Below are 12,802 nucleotides of genomic sequence, written 5' to 3'. Positions count from 1 at the left end.
TCTCACCCTATGACCCCTCTCTTTTAATTAGAGTCCCTTTGGTGCCCATCAGCATGCACTATACCCTTGCTAAGAATTTGATCGCTATCATAGGACCAATAAATATTACCTAAACAACTAGAGCCCCAATTATTCTTGTCTCACTATAAGGGGAAACCTTCCTTGTATGATTGACCTCTTGTCTAGGTGGTGGTTTATACACTAGATGGCAATTAAATGATTGGATGGAACTCATTAATACAAGATTGGGGAAGAGTCCATTTCAACATCAATACCACATTCTATCATGATACATTTTTCAATCACAATGACAATTAGCCACACTCAATAAAGCCCTTAGCACAAAATTTTCTGCAAGAGTTCACCACATGATCAAGATCCCAATCAGGGTTGTTAAAAATATAATTTGCAATTGCATAATAAGATAACTCCATGCCATTTTGAAGAAGAAAGTCCAAGAGCCTTTTTGAAGGAGAAACCTTTGTGATTTGAGACAATCCAAGAATCCTCAATGGTGACTTACATTTGCCTAGAGATTTCTTAGGCATTCCCACACTTGTTGTTGCTGAGCATGGAGAGGAGCTGAAGGAATTTCAGGAGCAAAGGATACTACATCACAAATTGAACCCCTTGACCCTATAAACAACCTTCTTCTTTTCCTCTTCTGCGTGTCCACATTTGGGGAGCCTTGAACACATTTGGAATGAATGTAAAAAGGAAGAGGATCAAAATCTAACACTATGAAAACACAAAAGACTGTGAGAGAGATTCACACCTATCTTCTTAGGAATAAAGGATATTTCATGTGATTCATTGAATATTGGATTATGAAATGTATTTCAACCATGGAATGGTGGGGGTTTAGCTAAGAGGAGTGTGTGTAAAATGGTTGTTTTCTTTAAATGTGTCATTTTATCAAAAGGGATCTTAGGAGGAAATTGACCCAAGACCAATTCTCAAATTGCCTAGAGCTAGACCTATATAATGAAAGGTCTCCCCAAGTGACTCACATTGATTAATATACTACTAGAGGAAGAAATCAAATCATAAGTATAAAATAAAGGTGACTTAAGACTACCCATAGGTTGGTGTGACTAGCAAGGTATAAGAGTCTACAATATAGTAATTCTATATATGTACAGATGTTATGACTTTATGGGATCTTATTACTAGAGCATCAGATAGGAGTTATGCATATGGCATAGTTACAATGAAATGATGTAAGGAATCCTTGGATCATGCATTGTACTAGTGTGGAGATACATGTGTTAATATCTAAGATAGTGGTCGTGAAGAAGGATCTTAATGAGATGTGGTGGTTTGAGATGGTTGTTTAAAATATGTATTGCTCTATGCATTTTTTCACTTTTATTTACCAAAGGATTTTCTTGAGTTTGATCTAGAGGTCTTGAATCTGGTTTTGCTATGGGATAACTTTTTTTATACCTTTCCCCTACTTCCTTAATTAACTAGTTTATGAATTTTGCTTCACTTTACTTCTTGGATGTCCAATATCAAATCTTCTAGTTTTGGCATATCACCATAATTATGCAAGTCAAATGCATCTTGGTAACCTTATTCCTCACTCGCACACTTTACTCAGCCTCTCAATCATACATATCCATGCAAAAGAATGTCTCTATCATAGTGAAGCCTACCATAGCTTACCCCTAAGCTTATTGCAACCCACCCTAGCCTACCCTTGGCCTAGTTTTGTATAGCCTACGTACTATAGCATAGCTTACCGAGCATAAAATAGCCTATGTCTAGCCTACATGCAGCCTATAGTACACCTATATTTAGGTTGCACCTACACTTAGCCTAGCTTATGTACCCTTAGCCTAGCCAAGCCAAATCCTAGCTTGGCAAAGCTTAATATCATAGCATTGCCCAATCTAGTATAGAATGTCTTATACCTAGCCTACAATTCGCTTGTACTTAGCCAATGCCTACACTTAGTATATGTTTTGCCTACACTTAGCCTATGCCTATTATATGCTTATTCATTGATTGGCACAACCTATGGCTCAACAATACAATATGAAAAAAAATGGACTCAAAAATTGGCATTTTAGCATGCAGAGAAGAATTATAGTAAAAGAATCCTCTTCTCTCTCCATGTATCCAACCTTGTTTTGCCTTTTTAATATTGACCATAAAGGATTTTCGCATGTTCCTTCTCTCTCCTCATTCAATAGCTCTTTTTCAACCAAATTTTATATTTAAACGAAGTGTGATTATTGGTTTTCAATGCAAAATGATCAGTAGATGTGAATTTTTTTAAAAAGAAAACAAGAAAATTAAAACTTTAGAAGTTTCTTTTAAGATCTTCACAGGAGCTTTTGGTCAAGAAACAAAATTGTTGGTCAATTTTCTCATTTTTTTAGAAATGTATTTGGAGGTAAATTTGAATCTTCTAAAAATCTAAAATCTCTTGGATATCACTTCTCTCAAAGCTCTTCTGGCCCATTCAACATCTCTCCAAGCTATATTGTATCCTCTTCTTTGTGTTCATCCAACTTACCTTCAAAATACTAAGCTACCCTATTTCCTTTGGCCTCTCTTGCATTCTTCTCTTTTTTCATTCCAAAGAAAATTTCACTTAGCTAGATTGTTTAACCACATTGATATGTCTCTCAATTGAGCTCACATATATAATCAATAATATTCACTCTATGCAGTCTATCTATGTCTAAGGAGTTTGCCTTTACATAGTTAACTATCCCATTTCCATTTATATCTTTGAGTGTCTATCTAGCCTACCTTCACACAATAAGCTACTCCATTTCCTTTGGTCTCTCTTGCATTCTTCTCTTTATTCACTCCATAAACTCACATTCACTAAGCTAGATTGTTTAACTCCATTGACATGTCTCAAACTTGAGCTCATAGTCAAACAACTATATCCGATCTAAGCAGTCTATATATGCCTTCTTGACCATTACGTTCTATGGCTAGTTGGACTTGATAAGTTGGGTAGCTTTTTGAATGGCAAGTGTTGTATTAGTATTTAAATTAGGACAACAAAACCTTGGAGTAAATCATTTTAGGGAAAAAGGTAGTCATTGAGGACATAGAAGTTATTGCCACCTTCCATGAGCCAAATGTTAGTTGATTTGCATTCCAAGTTAGCACCTTGGTCCAAATGGTACATCATTTATTGGAACTATGGTGAAATAGTAAAAGGTCAAGACTCAATGCCCACCTTGAGAAGATGGAACAAGAGACAAAATGGAGAATGGAAAGCCAATCTACCATTCAAATTCATGTTATATTATGCCAAATTGTGGTATGAAAATCACTCACCAAAGATAAGATTGGAGAGGAGAGATCTATTGACCTTTGTCTAAAGAGAGAATTAATCGATATTGTGCTAATTTTGAGATTTCTCTAGAGTTAAACTAATGTGGAAGAGAAAAATATAGATTCTAAGACCCTGACTTCTACTATGAGGTTTCGTGCAGGAAACATGGAGTTTTAAAGTTTTGGTGATCAAGGTGATATGAATGATAGAGTCACATAGGGTTTTGGCCTATAATTAGAGCCGATATGGCGAAGAGAATATGAAAATATAGAAATTGAGAGATTTTTGGCAACAAATCTAGGTTTTTACCTATTTTGACTCAAAGAGTTTGTTTTGGAGTGTTCTAACCTCCTTAGGCTTCTTGGCAAGAAAATGGTTTCTTATAATATCATTTGCAAATAGCTTAGGGCCTTTGTCTAGTCTTTCACTTGATGGGTGATGTACATGTTTACCTTCTACCTTTTATAATCTATCTACTTTTCATACTTATAGGTGCATTTCATATGTAAATGTAATAGTATGGATGTGTATCATCTTGAGAAGAATACTCGGAGAAAGAATGGCACTTTTTGTTGGTACTTTTTATTTCAAGCATCATATAATATTATTTGGTAAATTATTTGACTATTTGACATGAAGGATGAAACTCACCTTTATGAGCAACATAAGTTATAGAGCTACTTGTTCGTGTAAATGCTAATAAGATAAGCTCAAGATAATTATGGTATATCTCATACAAATCTAAGGGGAAAGAATGTAGAGAAGTGTGAACTAACTAAAGAAAGGAACAAACCAAATAAATGAGGTTTTTAACATACATAATTAATTGAATCAAACAATTGTGGGTGTTAACAATGAAAGGTGGAAATGGAATTATAGAAATGTGAACATGAGACCATAAAAACTAAATAGGGTGCAGTGATGATGGTTACAATGCTTCCAAGGAAGTTCATATGAGCTTTTTAGATTTGTTGCATTCCAAGCTAGATATTTCTTAGGAACATTGTTATTGAACTTTTGGATGCATCTAAGAGCTTGGTCATGTTTAGAATCTTGCCACATGGTTTGCTATCCTTTTTTGAAGGGCATATTGTATTTGAAGTCCCCCTTCACTTTGTAGGCCTTTTCCTATGCTCATGGTTGCATTTTGGTGGCAACAACATCTGTAAGCACCCTTATGAGGTTTAGTAAAGGACAATCAAATTGAGATGAAGTATTTTTCATATCTTAACTCAAAGGAATTTAAGTAGCTTCAAGGTGGTTTGAATAGATTGGAACATCTTGGAATTTTTAATTCTAGTTGCTATGGAATTTTGGACAATAGCACCGTGGATTTTTAGATCCCAATTGTTGAGAACTTTTGAATGCTATTGAGACAAATGGAGCAAACATGCAGACTGAATGTTTCTGTGTTGAAGATAAGTGTTCGAGACGTTAGCTTCATGTTTAGCCCAACAATGAGAAAGGAACAATGAAAAAGGAAAGCTCTACCAAGAAGTGTACAAAAAAAGCAAGGTTATATTTAATTGACCTAATAAGAAGGCTCATAGCTTGATAAGATCATGGTAATTTCATATGAAAGAGTAGCGCTAATAATACTAAGATCCTAATAGGGTATGTTGATATAGACATTACATTTGGCGCACATAATGGCAATTAATGTGAATACAATGATAAAGCTGATTAGATAATAATGATGATTTCATAAGGTATGGCCCTAATAATATTGCCATCCTATAGGGTGTATTGATGCAAAAATCACGTTAATATGAGGCGCACATTATAGAGAGAGGTTGATGGAAGGATTAAAGGTCTAATGAGTAAGCTAATGCTAGAATTTGGGCGATGATTGTGATATATTGGGGGTTAGTGGATCGAGATGCTTATGGGACTTGAGAAGATTGAGAAGGCTCCTTCCCAAAGGGGCAGGAGGGAATCCATGCGATGCTTGTGGCCTGTACATGTGGTTGTCGCTATGTGTTGGGGGGGAGATGATTCACTAATAAAGCATATGACATTAGTATCGATGTGGGGCCCACGGAAGCTTGGACCGTCCAATGCTGTGCTGGCCAACGAGATCCGGTTAAAACGACCGGCTGTAGCCTGTGGTTCGGTATATGAAGCTGTCGTCATCCCTGTATGAGAGCAGCTCCCTCTCTCTCTCTCTCTCTCGGAACCCAGTATCTGATCTGGATCTCGAGGACAGATCGCCATTGTCCTGATTCGATCTGCCGCTGCTGCCGTTCTCTGTAATCGCCTATCGTTAATCCCTGTAATTACCCAGCTAACATATTTCAATTTTTAACTCCAATCTCAGCTATGGCGCTCATCATCACAGATATGTGATACATACTTATGTCACAGCATGAGTAGTAGTATCAAATACACAGTAGAGTCTTAATATATGAGCAAAGCTGTGACTGCGCCATCTCTCTCAATATCATTAATCAGCTTTCAGTACTGCAGTTGATTTTAGCCATGTGTGGGTGATAAAATTCTATCGTCTTGTGCCTCGTATCTCTGCAGCTCATGACCTCGATCGGAATGGACTTGTATGGAGCCACGGATCACCACCATCATCAGCTGCAGCATCACAGTCACCATGATCGTCATCGTCCCCATCATGATCATAATCAATATGATCATCATGGGGATATTCATCCAGGTGATTTGCATGTGAGTAATAGTAATGGCGGAGGTGGGATCAGATTGGCAGGGGGAGGAGGAGGCTCATCATCAGGAGCTGGTATGAATAATTCTGCATCAGCGGCCGCCAAACAAAGGCTTCGTTGGACCCCCGAATTGCATGAGCAGTTCGTGAATGCAGTCACTCAGCTTGGCGGTGCCGACAGTAAGCCACCTTCGCCCTTTAATCATCCCCCTATCTAGTTTCTAATCAATTGAATTGAATCATTCATAATGGTGCCCCATTCTCATGCCATTAGTGCTACACAATTGAAAATATGTCAGTTTCTCCCTCTAACTTTACTTTGAATCACTCATCTCTCTCACACACCCTCCAAAAAGTTCACCGTTTCTAGATGAGTCTATTGATCAACAAGGTGCACACTCACATGATAGGCCTAATTCCAACTTAATCTCCTTGTGTGGTTTTCTTTGAATCATTCATTTTGCCATTGCTCATTCCACTACACAATTGAAATGGTAGTTTTTCCCTATTTTGATTTGTTCATCACTCCAATACACAATTGAAATCACGATTTCTCATGACAAGGTGCACACTCAAATAGGTGTTCCAAACTGGAGCTAATTAGCAAATGGTGTTAAAATCCAGTATTATATTGTATTCAATAAATTGCAATGGAGAAAGAGGGAGATACACATAAGCAACTTTATTGTAAAATCTTGAAAGACGTCCAACGCTCAAAGAATTGTAGTGAATTTGAGGAAAAGGGGCCATTGCCGGCCATTGGAAATTTACTAAGCATTTCCAAGGCTTAAGGAATGGGACCATTTAAGGAAAACAACCATTGCAAGAAGCCCAAGAACTCTAGCATAAGGCCATAGGCCAAAAACAAGTAAGAGATGCGCCAACAAGTAAAGTGAGCTGCCCGATGGTACAATCCTTGATCAAACTTCATTGCAAGTAAAGAATATGGCACTCCTCTAGCGTCCACGTCCTCAACTTGTTTTACAGTCAATGGTGTCGAGGGGTAAAGCTAGCTCAAATTTTAAGATTTGTATGGTTCAATATTAGTTTAGTGCATCTAGTATCTCAAGGGAGTCCCTCATTAACATGTGTGTGTCACATGGGTTCAACGCAAGGGATTTTCCAAATATCATTTTTTCATATTTTTACATTACAGAAGGGTGCCATATAAAGAGATAATTTGCCTCAAAAAACACAATTGTGTGTGTGTGTGTGTGTGTGTGTGTGTGTGAACAAGGAAGTGGCAATACAAGCCAACATATTGTACACAAAATCATGCTTTTTATAGTGAAATGAGTGGTCGTACATGAAAAAATCTTCCGTTAAAAAATACTAAAAGTTACAAGGTATATATAAGAGAGCCCCATTTGGATAACAATGAATTACATGATTAAAAAACAATGGAGTAAGAGAACCTGGTATGAGAGAGAGAGAGAGAGAGAGAGAGAGAGAGAGAGAGAGAGAGAGAGAGAGAGAGAGAGAGAGAGAGTTTGTGTGTGCATGCACATGCATGTGCACGTATCCATGCACATTTGCACGGTGTGCCATGTTTATATATTGTATGATAGTTTGAGATATTGTGGTGCAAATGACAACGATGTTAATTGATTGCATATGAGCAACCACTTTACATCTTCTATATCATATGCTAATAGAACGTGCTAACTTCTAGTAAGATAGAGCATTCAAAATAGTGACTTCTAATAAGATAAAGCATTCAAAATATTGATGCATTCAAAATAGTGATGCATGCAAAGTACCTTTATTCACATGACCCTAAGCTTGAGAGTAAAGAATCATGGATAGTTAAAAAATGTTGTTCATTGAAAGGTTGGTCCTTGGAACTTATATAAAGGACTAATTGTGATTGAAAAATAAAGTTTATTGATTGTGGTTTGTTAGCCATGGCTTCATGCATTATGTTTGCCCTTAGCATGGTCTAGAACCTTAAGTCTTAGTATTTTCACATGTGAAGCAGTCTTTAGATGCCTCGTGAAGCTATATGCCTCATGAAGTGTAGTTAGGTAGGCAATTTTTAGGCATGACCTAAAGAGATAATATGTGTGTCTTTCACATTTGGATCATGATTCTTGATCACGACCTATTGTATGATGGAATTTCTAGATAATCAATGCAATCTAACAATGGGCATCATGATTCATCTCTTTGTTTATGTTCCATTTCCAACGTACACTCTCATTTCTATCTCCGATTTGGCATTATTAGTATTGTAAAGTGTGGTTTTATGTCTCTATGTCATTGTATCTGAGTTTCTAGTTGATTGCCTGATATAACACTATGTATTTTCTACACTGCCTAAAGCAGTATACTCTATTTCTGTATGAGGCACTGCAATCCTATTTTGCATTCCACATAAATTAGGAGTTGTAACATGCTTAGAAAGGAATGTGCCCTTCTAATGAATATCAATGGCTTGCTAGCCTTGTAACTTGTTACAAAAAAGGCTAAGTTTAGCCACATACTAGCTAAGGCCCAGTTTTGAAGTAATATGCATATGCCACATTATGATTTGAGAATGTATGTCTAGTTGGCATGAAATCATTTGGATAATGTCTTATCTATAGCATCATCTTCTATGAAAATCATGTACCAATATTAGTCAAAGTAATGCATGTGGTGCCTACTTAGAGGCTCCTTGGAAGTCTTGGAAATCGAGCATTAAACAGTGTTGTGACCTAAAATAAAGCATGTTATTGATTTTCCAACATGCTAAAAATCTTTGAGATACATTTTGTTAGGAAATTGGTCTCAAGGCTGGTCATAGAAGTGTATATGCACATTAATATGTTTTGACCCTCGCTATTTATGTTGTTTCTTCTTAAATGCTAATTATAAATAATACAAAGTTTGCCATCATAGTCCTAGATATTATCTTATATATATAAATGGCCTGATAAGAGGCAAAATTTTGTGTAAAGGTTGTTTAAGCATGTTTCTCCTAAAAGATGGTGAGATAACAAAGGCTATAAATGACAATTGCTCTTTCATTGAACAATGTTAGAAATTAGAGGAATCATGTAATGAGAAAGTTCTAAGTCACCATGGTAAAATTTTGAAAGGTATATATGTCATACTTTATATTAATAAAGTGTGGATTTTGATTATTCCTAGTTTCTTGTGAAATTTAATGTAGTACATTGTTGGAACTTTAGGCAACATTACGCGCACACACTCATGCATGCATGCTTGCACTTGCATGTATACAAAATATATATATCCTCAATTTCACTTTAGAAGCAAACACACTTCCACATTAGAGTTCAACAATGAACAACAAAACCATGCTAAGCTAAATGTGAGTGTGGTTTGAAGGATTATAGGTGAACATTACAATATCTATTTATTGATTCCTTTTGTAGGAGCAACGCCTAAGGGAGTTCTTAAGATGATGGGCGTGCCAAGCTTAACCATATATCACATCAAAAGTCACCTACAAGTATGTTAAATAATTTAAAAGCATTGCCATATGTTAGTTGTCAACCATCCTCATCCATGGATAGTTATACAATTTTTGTCTTTGTGGTTTTAAATATGGAAAGTGCAACATTTAGTCCTATCATGTTAGTTTAGAAAGGACATCATGTCATCTCAATTTATGTTTTTCTATCAAAGAATGTTAACTCTCAACAAATGTGTTATTTTAACTAGGTTTAGTAAGAGAGTTCTATGGAGCTCAAATTTGTATAAATGATTGTTTACTATGAGTTAAAATTTCAAGTTTTCAAAAAATACATGTGCAAATGTGTTCGATTGGCATGTTATTGTTGCATCTACAGAAGTATCGACTTGCAAAATATATTCCAGAGTCCATGCCACATTCAACAGACGGTAAGTTTTATGTCTAAGACTTACAATTTTTCTTTTTCAAATTTCAAAAAACATAAAGCTTCATGCCATGTTTGGTATAAGGTATAACAAATGAACACGTGCAAAATTTTATGAAAGGTAACAATATGTTTAGGCCAAAACATTCTCTATACCTACTTCATTCAACTCTATGAATTGCATCTCAATTTCAATAAAGAATTCTCATGTCTTTACATTTCTCAAAATAATTTAGAAGTAAAACTTCATGCCATGTTTATTTGTTTTTCTTAATAAAAAATACATATACAAGAATCTTATCAATGTAAATATGCCAAAGTATTATACATAGTTATGGAACTAATTATCTGATTAAACATAATGAATTATATGTACAATTTAGAGCTATTTTTGTAAGCACAATCTCAATCATCACCACATACATATTCTATCATTTTCCTCAATTTATATACCTTTAGGTGAAGACTTTCTTGAAACATACATGAATAACAATGCCCTTAAGAAAGGTCCATTATTGTGCCTCTAAACATGACATTCCACATGCGACTAAGTCAATATTAACTATTTGCAGATGGACGAAAGGCCTCTTCAAACTTTAGTATGGATGATACACCTCCAACTCAGTGAGTCTATGAACTAATTTTTAAACAAAGAATATGGTTGCTAGGAATGTCATCACAAAATAATATTGAGCTAGTTCATCTTGATTTTATCCTTTTATAGAGGCATCCAATTAACTGAAACATTGCGACTTCATGTGGAAGTTCAAAAAAGGCTACAAGAGCAACTTGAGGTAACTTATTAGCCTTATTAAATGACATGTATAATTGTAATGTAAATCATGACAAAACAAATATTCTATGTATATTTTTGTAGTTGACTAGTTGACTATGGTCTTACTTATCCAATATGAATGTTATTTATTTCAAGGTGATGTATAGATTTAGATATTTAATGTAACATTTTATTTAAAATGATCATATGGAAAAAAAGGTGATTAAAATGCCATATCATAGTGATTATTTAGAATTTAGAATTCAGTTGTTTTTGCTTTAGGTACAACGACAACTACAATTACGAATAGAGGCACAAGGCAAATATTTGCAAAACATCATTGAGGAGCACGAGAAGCAAGGTAGGGCTACAAGTTGCTCCCCTGATCAAAAAAACAATGACAAATGTAATGCCAAAACACATCACTCCATTGGAGTTCCCATATCTCTTGGAAGAGAATCCAACTCTAAACAAGACTCTTCATCTTCAGAATTTAATGTTATTGATTATGAGGGAGAAAATCATGAAGAAGAAGAGGAGGATGGATCCTCTCACAATTCAGAGGGGGGTTCATCACCCCACAATTATGTAGACAATGTTGATGTAGGTTTCACTTTCATTTAGAAATGTGCTATGCTCATATGAGCAACAATATCATTGTCTTTTGCTACCTCATTTCATTTAATATGTATTTAAACCTATCAAGAAAAGCACAAACTAACTATACTTGGTCGAGCACCGTTCTTTACCACACAATTGATAAGAACCTACTATCCTTGAGCAAGGGACGTCTATAGAGCCACTAGTGTCATCAAAATAAGACCATCCTTAATAAATCACCAAGCATTTATTTTGTGTCATTAGTATGGCCTTACTTGGAAAATGAGAAGAAAATGGTATCTCAATCAATCATTGTGTAATGTGAACATATAAGATTTAATTTCTTATGAACTTTCAAGAATGAAGTAGTTGCATAGTTCCAATCAATACCAAAAGTTATCCAACGAAACGTTTACACAAAATGATGTTGTGCAATTATATTGCAAGGTACGTGACCACCACAATAACCAATATGCTATAAGAGAAAAAATGTTCATATAGCATTTATTTCACATTAGCTTTATGCACAATCCAAAACATGATACTTTTTTTCACTAAAGTGTACATTTTAGGAATGGTCCTCTTTGTTTCTAATATATAAGACTGTTATGAATCAATCCAGTGTTTGATTGACTTGAGAAAACTATATGAAGATAGAAATTTGGACTTGATAATCAAATTTTCAATTCTTTTTTTAGCATGACTTGGTTGAACATCTCATACACATGGGGGATATTTTGCCAAATATATATTATTTGAAACTTTTGAGATTTCTTATGTCGAGCTACTTTATCCCTACATTTCTCCATCTCTCTTTACTTGTCTCCTCTTTCAAATATTTATAGTCTTGTCACTCCTTTCTTCACCACTTTCTACAACCCTCTATTTTCAAGAATTTTGTCATTTTGTCACTCATCTCTATTCTCTCAAGCCTTCTACTCTCAAGAATATGTAAGTCTAGTAGCATGTGGATTCAACAAAAGGGATTTTTAAACCCCTTTGTATACTTTTTTTTACATATGGACCCAACATGATCATCCAAGATTCTTCAATCACATAACCCTTGAAATATGGCAATAACTTGCCATTTTCGAGTCATGAAAATCACTGACCCTAAGACTACTTGCTGGTGTAGAGTTACTAATGGTTGTCCTGAAAGTGTCCCAACTCTCACGCAAGGTGACCAACAAGAACATAGTCTTAAACAAATCATAAAATATGATCTTTTGAGATATCAACCAACTAGAAATAGTATTAAAATCAAGGAGATAGTTAGACATAGAAGCCCCCTTCTCCATGCAAAGATCAATGAGTTTCTTCAATAAGTATGCCTACAAAGTAGCACTTTCTTTCTCAAATAGGTTAGCAAGCTTTATCATTACACCAAATGCACCACCTTCCTTGTCTTTTACATTAAAATACATTAACTTTGAGAGTATCAACATGATAGTGGAACATGCCAGCTTGTCCACTTCTTTTATACATCAACATCCATGTCCTCAGGCTTAATATTGTTACATTTAATTGCCTTTACTTGCTTCTTTTGAACCAATGTCATAGATTTGCTCTTTCTAGTAAGAAAACTTGCTACCATCAAATTTTTCAAC

General features: G+C 35.3%; 1 protein-coding gene across 2 annotated transcripts; it reads left to right on the top strand.

Annotated features, from left to right (window-relative positions):
- Positions 1-5,429: 5,429 nt before the first annotated feature.
- LOC148008081 (uncharacterized) lies at positions 5,430-11,249 on the top strand. Of its 2 annotated transcripts, none has more exons than XM_087674502.1 (7): positions 5,430-5,553; positions 5,831-6,155; positions 9,356-9,432; positions 9,773-9,824; positions 10,393-10,444; positions 10,545-10,614; positions 10,878-11,249. In XM_087674502.1, exons 2-7 carry the CDS (start codon positions 5,834-5,836, stop codon positions 11,217-11,219), a joined length of 915 nt encoding a protein of 304 aa, XP_087530628.1. In that variant the 5' UTR covers positions 5,430-5,553; positions 5,831-5,833; the 3' UTR covers positions 11,220-11,249. The 2 variants fall into 2 exon arrangements, with proteins under 2 accessions (XP_087530628.1, XP_087530627.1); XM_087674501.1 differs by having other exon boundaries at positions 5,438-5,576.
- The last annotated feature ends 1,553 nt before the right edge of the window (positions 11,250-12,802 follow it).

Source organism: Lygodium microphyllum, unplaced genomic scaffold, assembly GCF_053477565.2.
Source record: "Lygodium microphyllum isolate KBCC unplaced genomic scaffold, Lygodium_microphyllum_v1.1.10 scaffold_434, whole genome shotgun sequence".
NCBI lineage: Eukaryota > Viridiplantae > Streptophyta > Polypodiopsida > Schizaeales > Lygodiaceae > Lygodium > Lygodium microphyllum.
The sequence above is the reverse complement of the archived record's forward strand: the minus strand, read 5'-3'. Positions and strand labels throughout refer to the sequence as shown.